The sequence below is a fragment of the Callospermophilus lateralis genome, chromosome 9, assembly GCF_048772815.1.
Source record: "Callospermophilus lateralis isolate mCalLat2 chromosome 9, mCalLat2.hap1, whole genome shotgun sequence".
NCBI classification, from domain to species: Eukaryota; Metazoa; Chordata; class Mammalia; order Rodentia; family Sciuridae; genus Callospermophilus; species Callospermophilus lateralis.
In genome coordinates this window covers 63044468-63060879 of record NC_135313.1, presented here as the reverse complement: position 1 = coordinate 63060879, position 16412 = coordinate 63044468, and the positions used below count along the sequence as shown (strand labels likewise).

The window sequence follows — 16412 nt, the reverse complement described above, 5'->3', positions numbered from 1 at the left end:
CCTGATGTTGATATTTCTATAATTATTCTGGTTACCAAAGCTTGTTTTCTAGCCATGTCTTCAGAAAAGGCTCATGGAAACAGTTTCCCTATGTTTTTATCTACTGATAGCAATTTGTGATCTTTACAGAGGAAAGCTAGTTTTGTTGAAATTAAATGCTTGACTTAGAATTACTTTAATTGAGTATCTTAATTGCATTTTTCTCATTTTTTTCTGACATAAAGTGGTAGAATAGTCTGATAACAATCTAATTGTCTTTTCCTTATAAGAAATAGTCTTCTTTTTAAGATACAAAGTACTTTCCATTTTTATTTAAAGTTCAGTAATTTTACTAAAATAATTTGGTCATTCTGGGTCAATAGTGTTAATTACCTAATGTGCTCTTTCAAAATATCATTACATTCTTTTCTATATCAAGAAAGTTACTTTAGCTTTCTTCTGAAGGAATTCCCATTATGTATATATTGGCTACATTTTTTTTCCAGTGCTAGGGATTGAATCCAGGACATTCTACATGCTAGGCAATCTACCACTGAGCTACATCCTCATTCTTACATTAGCAATATTTTTTCTTTTTTTTATATTTGTCTCCTTCTCTGAAATCCTTTTTTTCAAAATCTCTTTCTTTATTCTTTTTGAGTAATGAAATTTTACCATTTACTCTCATATTTCTCAAATAGCTTTGTTATGTTTGTCTTTGTCTTGTATTTGAGATATATACATATATATATGGGGTGCTGAGGATTAAATCCAGTGCCTCATATATGCAAGATAAGCACTCTACCACTAAGTCACAACCCCAGCCCTAATTGTTTGATTTTTATTGCTGAGTTGTTGTTTTTTTTTTTTTAATCTTCTATTGATTTTCCTAATTTCTATTTTTTTCTGATTTCTTACATCATTTATGAGTTTTTCTAATTCTGATGTATGCTGTTCTTTCAGGTCTTTTATCACAATCTTAATGTCTTTTAGATCATTTTGAAATACTAGGTTAATTTTTTAAATCTCTCTTTAGAACTTCTGGCATGTTTTTGTTGACTGTAGGAATAATATAACACCCATGACCACTTTATTCTCTTATAATAACTACATAAAATTTTACTTCAATAGATTTTTATGGTTCATTTTTGTGAGAACTTAGTTTTCATCCTGAGAAGGAGATGAAATTCAGGACAGCTTTTCTAGCTCTACTCCACTACTCCTAGGTATCTAGGCTTCTGGACTTTCCTGGCTTGTTTCCTCTCCGGATCTTGATCCAGACCTTCACCTTCATACCTGTTGTCATTATCCCACTCAGTTTTGATCTCACTCCTGTATTATCTTTCTCAGTTTGAGGTTCTGTTCTAAAAGTGGATCCTAGTGGTCAGTTTTGAGGGTTTGGCTATAAAAGTCTCTTCAGTCTTTCTTATCACAGGGCCCTGGTAGCCACTGGCTCCCAGTTTCAGCTATGATTCTCTCATTGACTGTGTCACTTTCCAAGAAATACTTTGTGGTCTCATATTTTCAAGCCTTTGAACACCTTCCTCACCCCTCTGCTGTCACCCATATAGATGAGACTATCATGCTGGTCTCCTGCCTAAGGGTGATTAATCCAAAGCCCCTAAATTGTCACCTAGTTTTGTTTTGAATGTTACCCCATGAGTGTAAGATTTTTCTATCTAGTTTATGTATCTGCTTTTATGTGTAAATTCAGAGATAGTCAAAACCATGCTGTTGCCTCAAACTAAATTCAATTCTAATTTTATCAAGCACTCTATTTGTTTATCTCCCTAAAGAGAACTGATTAAAAAGATGGCATAGGCAAGCTTTCCAATTCACTCAAAATCTAGGTTGCAAAGAAGTTCACATAGTTGATTCATCATGTGTGTATGCTCTTCAATGTTTATTAAGAATAATAACCCCTCACATAAATCATTAAGTTAACACAGGTTTGGTACTGTCATTCAATAACTGCATGTGAATTTCACTGTAATACCTATTATACCCAAACCTGGCATACATCATCAAATTTTAAGTATTGTGGGGAGATATATATATATATATATATCTTGAGGAGTACCAGTGATCAGTGTTATCTAATAGCTATGTGTTCAATTAATAGGGTCACTTCTATTGGTAGTAAATTAATTTTACTAAGTCTCTGACTCACTGTTAAAATAAAGAATTCTCTAATTTGCTAAGAATTTACAGTAAGTATATATAACATTAAGGGTTTTTTTTTTTTCTCTTTTTGGCAGTTTGGGAAATTATGCATCACTTCATGGACAAATATATTGCAAACCTCATTTTAAACAACTTTTTAAATCTAAAGGAAATTATGACGAAGGTTTTGGACACAAACAGCATAAAGATCGATGGAATCGCAAAACTCAAAGCAGCTCAGTGGACTATATTCCCAATGAAGAACCAAACATAAGTAAAATGACTACAGCAAACACTCTCATACTTGGAGATCTGACTAAACATGTAGATACTGGTAATGGTGAATGGCAAAGGGATGATTTGAGAAAGTTGGGGGAGAGAGGAAAATTGAAAATAATTTGGCCTCCTTCCCGGGAGATGCCAAAGAAAATCTTCCCTCTTGAGGAAGAGCTCAAAATGAGTAAATCTAAATGGCCACCTGAGGTGACAGCTTCTGAATCCTCTGAATTTAGAGGTGAATCACTGATTGAACATGCTAAACCTCTGGAAAATAAGGAACAAGAACAAAATAACCTTTCTCTCCTGCAGCCATATCTGCAGTCCACCCACATGTGTCAGACAGAGGATGGTACAGGAATCAAAGAAATGAAAATGCATGAAGCAAGAAAAGATGAGAAGAAGGAAGGAAATAAGAATGTGCAAGATAAGCTGAATGAGGCTGAAGAGGCAGGGAATAAGAGAAAAAGTGAAATGGATCTCAATGACAACAATAATGTGGTTGTGCAGAAGGCTGAAAAGGAGAAAAATGAAAAAACTAACGAACCTGACAGTGGAGAAGTTTTACAGGTTGCTAACACCGATGATGAGGTAGTGCTGGAAAATCACAAAGAGAATTTGAATAAGAATAATAATAACAATTATGTAGCAGTCTCATATCTGAATAATTGCAGGCAGAAGACATCTATTTTAGAATTTCCTAATCTATTACCACTGTCGAATGACACTGCAAGTGAATACCAAATTAAAAAGTTAGAAAATGCGTCTAGAATCTCGGAGTTACTTGGGATATTTGAATCTGAAAAGATATATTCAAGGAATGTACTGGCGCTGGCCCTCCAGAAACAGACTGACAGAGAGACTGCTGGCAGTCCTGTGCAGTCTGCTCCCACCCCAGGCCAGCAGAGGCGCTTAACTGCAAAGGGGAAAAGTTCAAGGGTCTCTTCTGATGCAAATCTCTTAAATATTAAAGGCAACCATTCTCATAACAAGAATTTACACTTTTTCTTTTCTAACACTGTGAAAATCACTGCTTTTTCCAAGAAAAATGACAACATTTTTGAGTGTGATTTAATAGATTCTGTGGATCAACTGAAAAACATGCCCTGTTTATATTTAAGGGAATTTGGAAAGAACGCTAATCGTTGGCATGGGGAAGCAGTGGCGGCAACCCACAGTAATGGAAACACAAGTTTTGACACTCCAAGCCATGAGTATACGGCACAGCCGCAGCTCTCCAGCTCAGAGGGCCAGTCTGAACAGCTGACAGTGGAAGAGCAGATTAAAAGGAACAGGTGCTACAGTGACATGGAATGAAACAGCACTGGTCCTTTGCCATCCACACTCAGGTTCAGAGAGACACTGGCGTTCTGAAGACTGGCTGGACTTTTGGAAAACTTGTTGTAAACGCAATGTTCAAAAATCTCATGTTTCACAATGAAATATTTCTTGTATTACACTTCATAACTTTTTTTCATAATTCATTTGACTCTATGTTTGTTCTGAATGGAATGAAGAGATAAAGCAATATGGCTATGTTTTCCTCTCAATGCCACTTTTGTATATCACTCTGATTTCCTCTGTTACATCATGGGTGAGAGTCTATACTGCTGAGATTTATCACAATTCCTCTACCTTCTCTCCAATTTCTAATGAAATAAAATTGAATCACCTGGGGTGCAAACCAAGATACTTCTGTGACCTTTTTTCTATGATACATGCTATCATTCTAAGTATTATGTTTTCCTCCGACATTTAAAAAATATTTGTCTTGGGGCAGGGATTTACATCCTCCCCACACACATATAAACACTCTTGGAAAAAATAAAACACTAAACCAAAGCCATGGTGTTAATAGGAAATCCAGAATTTTCATTCTCTTTGTGCTCTATATTTTAAAAATGGTTGTTACGGTTCTTTAAGTAACTACATCTATTAAACTATCAAAGAATGTGTCTATAAACAAAGAAAAATGTTTTCCCCCAGAATAATATGGAGTTCATACTCAGAAATCAACTACACTAAAAAGCTTTCAGAATTTACTCAAATAAATTATGCATATAACAATGTTATTACTTACTCTATGGTATAAATTAGTATAAAATTGTATCACTACCATTTGTCAAATGTTTAAAAATCATATTTGATGAATGTTGTTTTTTCTTACAAAACATTCTTTTAAAAATCTGGCTCCCAAATTATCTGCTAATTTTGCCTTTCCTCAAATACATTTGATGATTCTAACAGGAAAATAAAAAAAAAAAACCTGCATGAATATAAATGTATGGCTTTGCATAAATTTGAAGTATACATGTATGAAACAGACCCTATCCCATATTCTCCTATGTAAACACAAATGGTTTACTTTCTATAAATATGAAACCAAAATGCTGTGTTGAAAACTCTTTCATTTTAGAAGGTATAATAAATTCCTTCTTGTGAGTTAGAATATTCTCAACAGAGGTCTAAGATCTACATTGTATTAGTTCACTAAGGCTGTCATAAGAAAACACCACGGAATGGATAAAAAGGAGTATTTCATCATGGCTCTGTAACCTAGACGTCCAAGGTCAAGGTGGAGGCAGAGTTAGTTATCCCTGAGGCCAATTTCTGGACTCACAGGTGGCTATCTTCTCACATGTTCTTTCATCTGTGCATTCATACCCTAGTCTCTTCCTCTTCTTTAAAGGGCACCACTTGTATTTGACTACAAAACACCTGTTCTAGCCACTTTTTCATAACTGTGACCAACATACCTGATAAGAACAACATAGAAATTTTATTTTGGCTCATGGATTCGGGACACAGGGTTGGCTGACTCCATAGCTCAGGGACTGAGGTGAGGCAGAACATATGGTGGAAGGGCATGGTGGAGGAAAGCAGCTCAGGACATGGCCATCAGGAAACAGAACTTTGCTCACCAGGGACAAAATATAAATCCCTAAGACACACTCCCAGTAACCTTCCTCCAGCCACACCCTACATGACTTCAATTACCACTCAGTTAATCCACATCAGTGGATGAATCCCCTGATTAGGTTAAAACTCTGATACTATAATTCATCTCCAAACATTCTAAGCATTGTCTCATACATGAGCTATTGGGAGACACCTCATATCTAAACCATAAAACCTCCCATATTATTTCATTTAGCTTTAATTACCTCGTAAAGGCCCTATTTCCAAACAGTCATATTGAGTATTAAAGCTTCAACCTAAAAGTTTTTTAGGAATTCAATTCAGTTCATAACACTCATTTTTTATCAAATATAATCGAATACGTGAAAGTCTGCCAAGAAAATGGCAAACCGTGGGGCTACAACAGCAAATTTTTTTATTTAAATTAAATTACTACACCTTGCTCTACTCTTCATGTATTCTTAGTGGCACAGAATTATTTCTACAATAATTTATGCTAAGTAACACAAAGGTTTCTATATTGGAAGAAATAATTTATGAAAATTCATGACATAACATCCTAAAGCGTAGTTTCTTAATATCAGTGATCCTTTTACAAAAGAGACTATTGCTTTACAAAATTTCTCTCTTAGGACTCTACCCATTTAAATCGGAGCATCCCAGTTCTTTACTCAATTATATTAAAACTTAGCATTAAGATAAGCTAATGTATAGATCAGGAAAAATAATGAAACTATTCATTGTTCTTCTGTTTAATTTATTTAAATAGCGAAGTATTTTTCTTAATCTTCTAAATCAGAAATGGTATTATAAATGTTGGTTGCATCACCTTTTTTAAACAACATGTAGGATTTTACAAAAATTCAAAAATGTTTTAAATATTCAAATACATTTTATTTAGCAATGTGTTCACTCTAATTATAACAACTCTGCTAGCTAAATAGCAAGCTTTAGGAATTGTAACAGAGTGAATAACTAAACCAAGAGAAATCTACTTTCTCACAATTCTGGAGGCTAAAAGTACAAGATTAAAGTGTCAACAAGGCTAGTGTGTTCTGAACCTCTCTCTTTGCCTAGTAGAGGCCATCCTCTCCCTGTATCATCACAGGTCTTCCCATGTGTCTGTGCCCAACTTTCTTCTACGATAATTCCAGTCATAATTGGTTGTTAGTACCATCCCTAATGAGGTACCTTCTCTTTAAAATTATCCTAATTACCTCTTTAAAAATCCCATTTCCAAATGGTGTCACATTCTGAGGTACTGTGGGTTAGGGCTTCTGCATATAAATCTTACAGGACACAGTCCATCCCATAATAGACATTAATCACATTTGATGTTTAGTGTTTTAAATACATTACTATTACTATTTTGAAATAACTCCTAATTAATTTTTCACTTAAAATTTACATCACAGGGATATGTAATAAATGTATGGTGCAAAACACTATATTTCCAGGAACAAAATTATATTACAAAGCAATCAAGATGGGCCCATGATAGACCAAATACCATGCCAGAGGGGCCTGTGATGGTAGAGTTTGGCACTTAAGGGATTTTTCGTTATTTATTCAAGACTGGATCTTCCAGTGATTCTTGTAAAGCATTATGTCTCCCAGAATATTGTGCTGAATTGTCTTTTGTAGCTTCTACACAATCAATCCTTGTGACAGATTTGGGGCTCTAGGCAACACTTTCTCGGAATTGGGACAATGGTTTTCCCACAGTGCAGTAAAACCGAAGAATGCAAACCTGCCACCCATTCCCAAATGTACAACCAAAGTATGTATCTGGCATATTCCCCCCAAACTAACAATTTTCTACAAACATCTCTAGAGTAATTTCTAAAGGCACATTAATTTTTCAAAGAACTGGAATATAGGAAAGAATACTTGCTCTGCTATGTTTTGTTAGTTACCGACTACTGGTTACTATGCAATTGAAGAAAATGAACTTTAAAAGATAATCACAGATGTTGAAGCAAAAAAGAAATGCAATACATTTTTTCCCTCTCTCTGGAAATATTTCTGAGGATCAGGATTATTTCCAAACCTAATGTAAAATTTTCGAAATCTGCAGGCATTAACAATAATATGAAATTTCATCTTCAAAAAGCAACTTACATAGACATTAAAAATAAGATACAGATGTGGTTTGGATTAAAAATAAAAGCTCTGAGAACACTGGAGTATTCCTGAAGAGTGCTGAGCCTCAATCCTCTAGAAATTAACTCTGACGGAAGACAAGAAATATTTTTGAATAAATATAATCTAAAAGTAATTTAATCTCAGTGTGGATGCCATCCTTTGGCAAGGTTTATTTAAGGCACCTAATAATTCATTTGCTGTGAATGTTTTCCCTCTAAAATATTATTTAAAAAAATTTAAATTGTAGATGTTTGCATGCAAATGAAGTGGTTAGGGAAATACTAGTAGAATATACACAGGATGGTCATTATCCTTAACATGGTGCCTTTTAGAGTAAGTAAAAATCAACGGAGAATGGGTAGAAGGCCTGACTGTGGCATCACCAGCCAATAGCCATCCCACTGACATTTATGGAACTACAAGGTATATGTAGGCAGACTGAATAACAACAATATGCATAAGTCATGGTATCTTTCATATAAAGCTCTCCAATTAGAAAAAGACATTCAAAAAAGTATTTAAAAGAATCTTTTCAGAGTTCCATATGGCCCAAGATACCCAGGAAAATATGTCACCACTCAGAGTTCTGTTAAATTGAAAGACTGTAGACTAAACAGGCAGAAAGTGTTTGGCTTTGAATAAAGTCTTCATTTTCTCATAACATACTTAGTTATAATCCCATGGCTGTGGACTCTATGATGTACAGCCAAGATTCGTCTTCCAAGAATGAAGGATTTACTTGCACAAATGCTGCCTACAGGAAACTCAACTGTCAGCCCCTACAAGGATAGCTGTCCCTGCCTCTCTGTGGTGGACTATATGCAATTTGTGGTCAGTGGAAGGATAACTCAGCACATTAAGAGCTACTCCAGCTCTAAACTCCTTGTAGAGTTGGCTGAGACCTCCCTTGAGACTTTATATTAGTTCAACTTCAGTTCAATCCTGCCTCTTTTTTATCCTTTTCATTGCCTTGATATCAAGAGCACACCCTAATAAACCTCCTTCACATTAGTCTGTAGATCACAATCTGCTTTTTGAAGAATGCATCCTGGACCAGCTAGTTTAGAAGTGACTCAAGAAAAGCAGGAACTATTTGGGGAACTAAATTATTTTCTGCCTGGCTGAAAATGGGCACAAGGTGGCAGTGCAATTGTTAAAATCCTTAGCAAGAGTACACTAGGATGTCTACACTGGTAGAAACAAATGTCCGGCTGGTACCATGCATCAAATATTTGGGGCATGTAGAGGAAATAGCAATTACATGGAAAATGAATTGGGGGGACATTGTTAAATCCTATTTAACAATGGGAGAGAAATGAAAACAAAGCTGAGCATGATTAATCAATAATTAAAAGCTGAGTGCAATTTCATTGTAAGAATAGCTGAGCCTCATGGTAAGTTAAACTATTGACCAAAATTAGGGACTTTTTTGGAGAAGAATGGGATCCAGAACATGAATGGAGATGAGTTGACCGATACAACCGAAATTAAGAAACCACAAAGTCCTCTGAACCTATTGAGCTTGCAAAAGGTGGCCCATTCCTCCTTGTTAAGGGTTATCACCTACACTCTTGCTCAAATAATCTGCAGATGGCTCTCCGCAGCTTAACTGCATTGTTCAGTCTTTCTTGGCTGGCTTCACTCAAGCATCAGCTAGTCTGTTGGGAGTTCTGTCTGTGTCTCAGGCTGTGCTTGGCAGGAGCTCTGTAGCTGGGACTGCTCTACTCTAGGTGAGTTTCATCCTCCCCCTGCAACCAGTGAGCTATTCTGAGCATTCTCTTCCTGTAGCTCTTCCCTCAAAATTGTGATCTTGCCAGCATGACTGGTACTCAATACAAGGTTCTTCTTGGGATGTTATCTGGCTGTACTTAGACCCTTCCCTCAAATTATTATTTTAACTTAGAATCTTTTCTGGACTCACAGGTGGCTATGAAGATGAAGATTTAAAAGGCTCAAACAGATACTCATTGGCAATGACCATTATTGTCTCTACTGTAATTCACTGCATGTTTTGTAAGAGAGTGGCAGATGTTTATTTGTAAATTTCGTCCTGTTCCCATCATTCCTATTGAATCACTTGCTTAAGGACAAGGGCAGGCTGGTAAAAGGACTGTCTGGTGAAAACATCTTTCTTATTGTCTTTGTTGGCACATATAGAGATTTCCTGAAACAGTTAAAAAGAAAATTCTAATATAATTCATCATTTCCTGAACTCAACCTAACCTAAAGTATTTATTACTCAATAAAAACTTCAATGATTTTGTAATTGAGATGATTTACAAAACATAATTAACACTGACAACCTCTAAGAACAAATAATGAAAAAATTTATTAAATGCCATGCCCTAGCTCATGATCTTTTAAAAACCTCGTCCCTGAGTTATATTACCATATGTATGTTTATAAGTGTGAATGTGAGTGTATATGTGTTTAATAGTTAATATGCAAATTATAAAAATATCAATATCAGCAATTTTAAATGCTATTGAGCTTGTTTCTACTCAACACATTCAATCTTCATGCCATCAAAGTCAGTAACTGTGAATACAAATCTGTTGTAAATTAATAAAAACATTAGTTGGGTAAATATATATTATCAAATGGATACTATTTTTGTGTTACTAATTGCTAATATTTAGCTTATCCTTTTTAGTCCTCTCAGTGTAGATAATACCTGCATTGATTTGCTGCTCTTAATTGTAGTTATTTGGCTTATAAGCAAATGCATATCCATTAACATAGTTTCATATAGAGCCATACTATATGCTCAAATTGTCTTTCTAATCTGTTTTATTTTCTCAATTATTATTGTGCTTCAATTAATTTCTTAATATCAGTGGCTCCCAAATATAAATCACCTTCTCTGATCTCTTATCTGAATTCCTCTGAATCATTTAGACATCCACCTACTTAATAGTTTCTTTTGAATGTTTCAATGGCACCTTAAATCCAACATGTCAAAATCAAAGCATCTCTTACTCTCAACATCAAGTTTTTTCATCTTCCAACAATTTCTGTTTCAGGCCCTATTATCCATCCAATTGTTGTAACCAGAAAATCAGGAGTCATATTTTACACCCTTATTTCCTTCATCCATACCTAACTAAAATCTTTTGCCAAATCCACTTGATTTTTATTATCTCTCTCAGACTCTCACTTTTCCATTCTGACACATATCACTTTTGCCATTTTGCATATTTTTATAAATTGTTTAATTTATACCAGTCACACTTCCCCTACTTCCATACTAGCTAGAAGCCTTACTAACATAGGATTTGGTCTAATTTTACTCTCCAGATTTTCCCAATTCCTACACATTTTGGCATATGGTAGGCCTTTACAAATTTTGTTGAAAAATTCAACTATCATATAAATCTAAAAATTCAAGTCATAGTACTCATAATACATAGAACAGTGGATGAATGTGTAAGTTTTATTATTTCAAATAGGGATACACAGATTTCATAGGAAAACATGTGTAAGGTTTCCAAAATAAATACAATATTTAAGAATAAACAATATCCACATGAACATGTATGAAATAAGTACAATATTTAAGAATAAATAATACCCATATGAACATGTATGAAATCTGTGTTAACACCCATACAATAGCTTTTAAAGTAAACATTTCCCCCATGCATTTGAAATTAATATTTTTGTACATTAACTTGTATAGAACATTCAGCTGAGTAACCAAAGACTGGATGAATAGTAAGTTTTTGACTTGGAGATCACATTTGAAAAAATATACCTACATATAAATAAAATACTGTTATAGATGGACTATTGAAGGAACTAATCTTCTTTCACTTTTTTTAAAGTATAAGAATTTATGTGCTAAATCACTATTATTTTATTGACTATAGAAATTTATATCTGAAATTTCCATAATCACATATAAAATTAGAAAGCCTGTGTACTTCATAGGTTTAGAAAGATTACTAACAAGTGTTTAAAAGGAAAATAAAAGGTCTGGATTAACTATTGTTTAACCAGAGATTTCACAAAAGCAGGGAACCAATTGCAGTTAGAAAATAACTATCCATGTCCATATAAAAATAATATAAAGTCAACTGATACAGAAGTACAATGGTAGAGTGCTTGCTTAACATATGTAACCTTGGGTTCAATCCCTAGTCTCACAAAAAATAATTATACACACACACACATATATACATACATAGTTCACATATATACTTACACACACACACACACACACACACACACATACACATACACCAGTACATACATATTTATATACTATGGTATACAGATATACACACACACACACACACACATATATATCAGTAGCATGTATTCATATTTTTCTATGTTCCCAAAGCAAAGCAAGGACAAGAATCATGATGTAGTATGAGATAGGTTTTATTATTCCTAGTGGAGAGTCTGTAGATTAGGTAGGTTAAGTTACTTGACAAGTTTACTCAGCTTGTAAGTGCTAAGACACAGACTAACTGACCAAAAATCCACTGAAATATGGCTTTTCCATATACAAATGATCTCTTAACATTTTATTGTGCATATTAAACTCTATTATGTATACAAAATGCTCACATGTGTGCATAAATATAAGTATGCATAAGTAGTGTGTCTATAAATATATATATATATATATATATATATATATATATATATATATACATATATTTATATAATATACTGAAATCACATACATAATGTATATATATACATCACATTTTGTGCATTTGCATACATATGAAACTTCATCTGTGTGCATATGTGTTTGTACATGCACACATGCCCATACAAACCTAATGGACCATAGATACAGCCAGATACCTATGCCTATATATTCTAAAGATATATTTTAAATGAATGCAAAGTAGAGAACAAAAAAAGCATTTATTCAGAATGTCATCATCTACTGAGAATGAATGTGAAGGAAATACATCAGTCTTCCTGTCTACCTTAAAGGCAAGCAGAAAGCAGAACTGCTCTTTTAAAATCAATGAAATTAGCAAAAGCAATTGAATGTGGCAGAGGGATGTCAGGTAGGAAGCAGGAGAGGTTGGACGTGAAGACTGTGAATAACTCAGAGAAAGACATCAATGCCTCCACTGCTAGTGATTACCTCACTTTCCATGAGGCTGTACAATGTGGCAGCAGCAGTTGTCCCTGTGCCAGGAAATGTCAGGACTTTCATGGTTTTAGCCCTGGTTATGTGAAACAGGACAGGAACTATTTGCCCTAAAAGCTAAACCTTTTCATTTTAAAAGTTATAAAATATTTAAGCAAGAAATACTTCCAACACTGGAAAGCGTTTAAATGGCTACTTTTTTTAAGAAGAAAGGAAGAGCATGTGCCTTTTTTTAATTCATAAGAAAAGTATTAAATTACTAGCTTTTCAAGGAGCCCACTTTCAATTACCACGCAGAGACTGCCTACAGAAAATGTTCAATTCCAACCTGGCGTCTCCATCCTGCTCAGACCACTGCTTCCCTCTGCCTTCACTGGTGTCCTCAGGGAACAAGAACGAACTTCAGTATTAACAGAAGTAAAACATAATGGCCACATTTATGGGATAATTTCCACTGATATTTTTATTCCAAGGCAGAAGGAAGGGAGATGTGAGAATAACTGGCACACCTGGATTTCTGCTGCTCCTGCTGTCAACAGTAGTCTTTTATAAGATCCAGAGAAATGTTTTCCCCTTGGTCCTCCTTTTCAGTTTTCTCCTGACCCTGAGGTCACTTATTCCCATGCCAGCTTTTCCAGCTTTTCTCATTAGTTCCGGCATTCTGCCTCTGGCTACCTGAACACTAGCATATGACAAGTACTCGATGAATATTGATGAATGAATGAATGTCTTAGGTTCTTGTGGGAAAGAAATGGCGGCACCTTGCCAAAAAATCTTCAGTCCTTTCTCCCTCAATGCAGATAATAATAGAGACAAGGGGATAAATAAGAAAGGAAGAGAAACAATACTTTAAGAATGCTTACATTTTGCCAAAGCACAAGTTGCTTAAAAGAATAATCTACTCATATTTGTTATGGTTTGTATGAGAAATGTCCCCCAAAAGCTCACATGTGAGACAATGCAAGAGGGTGCAGAGAGGAAATGATTAGGTTGTAAGAGCCTTAAATTAATTAGTGAATTGATCCCTGATAGGATTAACTGGGTGTTGACTGGAAGCACATGGGGGTGTGGCTGGAGGAGGTGGGACCTTGGGGTATATATTTGTATCTGGCAAGTGGAGTCAGTCTCTCTGCTTTCTGCTTTTCATATGAGCTGCTTCCCTCCTCCGCCACACTCTCCCGCCATGAGGTTTTTGCCTTACCTTGAGCACTGAAGAATGGAGCCTGGTGTTCTGCTGTCTATGGACTAAGACCTCTGAAACTATGAGCCCTCAAATAAACTTTTACTCCTCTACAAATTGTTATGGTTGGGTCTTTCAGTTACAGCAGCAAAATAGCTAACTAAAACAATATTTATTTGATACTTATGTTAAAATATGTAGGATATGTTCTAGTATAATTTTGTAATTGAGGTAACTGTTGTTCATTTAGTTTTGACAAGATACTTCTGAGATATTATCTCCAGCCGAAATTTGAAGTTTTGAAGAGGTTAAAACACCTTCCCAATGTCACCCACCAAGAATGTGGCAGATCCCAGTGAGCTATAGCACTGGGTAAAAATCAATATGCTTAAACCTAATATTGGGGATTTGGGAAGAGAGCTATGTGGGAAAGTCGTCTAGTGAAACAGCTTTAAAGTATACATTTTTAAAAAGTGTATATACATTTTTTTTTTCATTTAAATGAGAAAGGTAATGAATGAGGGAAAGTAAAGCAGCAACATTACTGGGACTTTATCAGTGAAAACAAATAAAAACAGATTGGTTCAGATTCTCAGATTGAAACCCCAGACACAAACACAGTTAAAGGAATGTACTGGATAGAGACAGTAACCCCAGGTATAAGAGGTCAACCCTAAATTCCTGTGGTTTAGGATAAGAAATTTCTCATTCTTTCTCAGGGCATGGTCCAGGATGGAGTAATTAAGAAGAGACTACCTCATACAGTCCTTCAGGAACTCAGTCATTCCATGTAGTGGCCCTGCCCTCCCCTGAGGCCCTAAAATCATCAAATGAATAGGCAGAAGGGAAAAGAATGATGCTCACCTGAGTGAGGCTTCTATGAGCCAAGCCTGCGTAGTGCTCCTCATTTTTGCCTACATTTCATTGACCAGAATGACATGGCCATATCTATCTATACAGGAAACTGGGAAATATGTTCAAAGTTGGGCCCAGAAAGAAAATAAAACATTCAAATGGGTGAACCTCTGCCACAATGAAATGGATACCTAGACAGCCCAATCACATTTATCTTTTAGTGCCTTTTAACCAAATATTATTATTTATAGTTTATAACTGCATGGTTCATAGTCTTTAATTTAGCAAGCCTCCATGAATATTTTTATATGTATGGATGAAGTGAGTTCAAAGCAGACATTCAGGTAACATCTGGGAGGTTAAGCAATAGGCACCTGGAGGATATTCTAGGAGACCAACAGAACTCAGCTTTAGGAGTTAAAACTGGTGCCATAGAGACCAGGCATACAGGTACTTTAACCTAGAGAATCAAAGGTGAGTGATCAGGCAGGGGGATTTCAATAAAACCTGAGTTTCTAGAAGGTCCTAATTTTAGAAGGGTTAGGAGGCTGCCTAGTGGGACACACAGGGCAAGATATTCAAGGAAAGAGTAGTGGCAGCTTGGATTAAGTCAATGCCCCAATTGGCTAATTATTCCTGCCAGTCAGCAAATTTTCAAAATGTCCTGACACAGCCTGGAGAACTACTGCTAACCTATTGCTAAACTACTACAAGAATGGGGAAAGCTGAACAGTGATGAGAAAGAGCTTATGAATGGGTTGACAAAGCTACAGCTAAAGCCTCAAATTCTGAGGAGAAAAGGGACACGTTTCAAAGTTGGTTATTAGTGTTTTCAGACAAACATGCTGGGCATGAATGGACTAACATGGGCATTATCTACTGCTTTGCATTATTTTTGACCTTTGCCCCTGGCTGCAGAAGAGGATGGGAAATTGCACATATTTGGAGCCAGGCAATGACATGTGACAGACCCATGGGTCAGATAAGGTTGTTCATGCATTATCACTTCCACTGCATCTGTCCCTCCTCCCTCTGCAGGAACACCTCTGGATATTTTGCTGTCTAAGACAATTTACTTTAGTCCTATACTTTTCTCTGTGTGTACCCTTATATACTTTTTCTTCCACTTTTTTGAAATTTGCTGCCTATTTAAGCTTTATAAATAGAAAAATCTGGGAATGTTTTGGCAGGTGTGGTTTTAGTTTCAATCCATGTCTTCTTGCACATCGAAGGATACATATTCTGTTCCTGTGAAAACAATAGAAAAATGTTCTTTCAGAGCCTGGATACACAGAGTAGAACATATTGTTAATGTAGAAATGACTAAATTATTTTTTTCTTTCAAGTATTAAAATGTAGTTATATTTATAGAGATACCTTGCTTTGATGCCTAGTTAGACACAGATGTTTTCTAAAGCCTATTTGAATTCTCATTGTTAAAATATACTTCAAACATATTAACTAACAAGTTAATTCAATTCTATTAGATATAAAATGACTAGAACCTACTATGAATAGTAAGTTAAAAGAGTTTAGGGAAAATAAATGAAAAAAAAAATCTGCCTGTAGAAGAGGATTGGGAGCTTTAATTTTCCCCATCAAATAAATGAGTGATTTATGATGCACTAAACAGGAATAGAATTAATAGAATTAATAGATTCAGTTCTCACCTTATTATAGAGTTGACTTTTTCAGTGCTGATTTTAAAAGTGCACTGTTGATCTATCACACTAAATGAGCTTATTATTTTGAACATTTTATTGCACTGTATTTAGA

General features: G+C 35.2%; 1 protein-coding gene across 2 annotated transcripts in view; it reads left to right on the top strand.

The window, feature by feature from the left end:
* Positions 1–4699, top strand: part of Xirp2 (xin actin binding repeat containing 2) — a 75140-nt gene extending 70441 nt beyond the window's left edge. The window contains exon 9 of one of the 2 annotated variants that reach the window (XM_076866556.2): positions 2238–4699. In XM_076866556.2, the coding sequence (XP_076722671.2) occupies positions 2238–3735 (1498 nt within the window). In that variant the 3' untranslated portion in view covers positions 3736–4699. The remainder of the gene's footprint in view (positions 1–2237) is intronic. The other variant, XM_076866555.2, reaches the window with a different exon arrangement.
* Positions 4700–16412: the final 11713 nt, after the last annotated feature.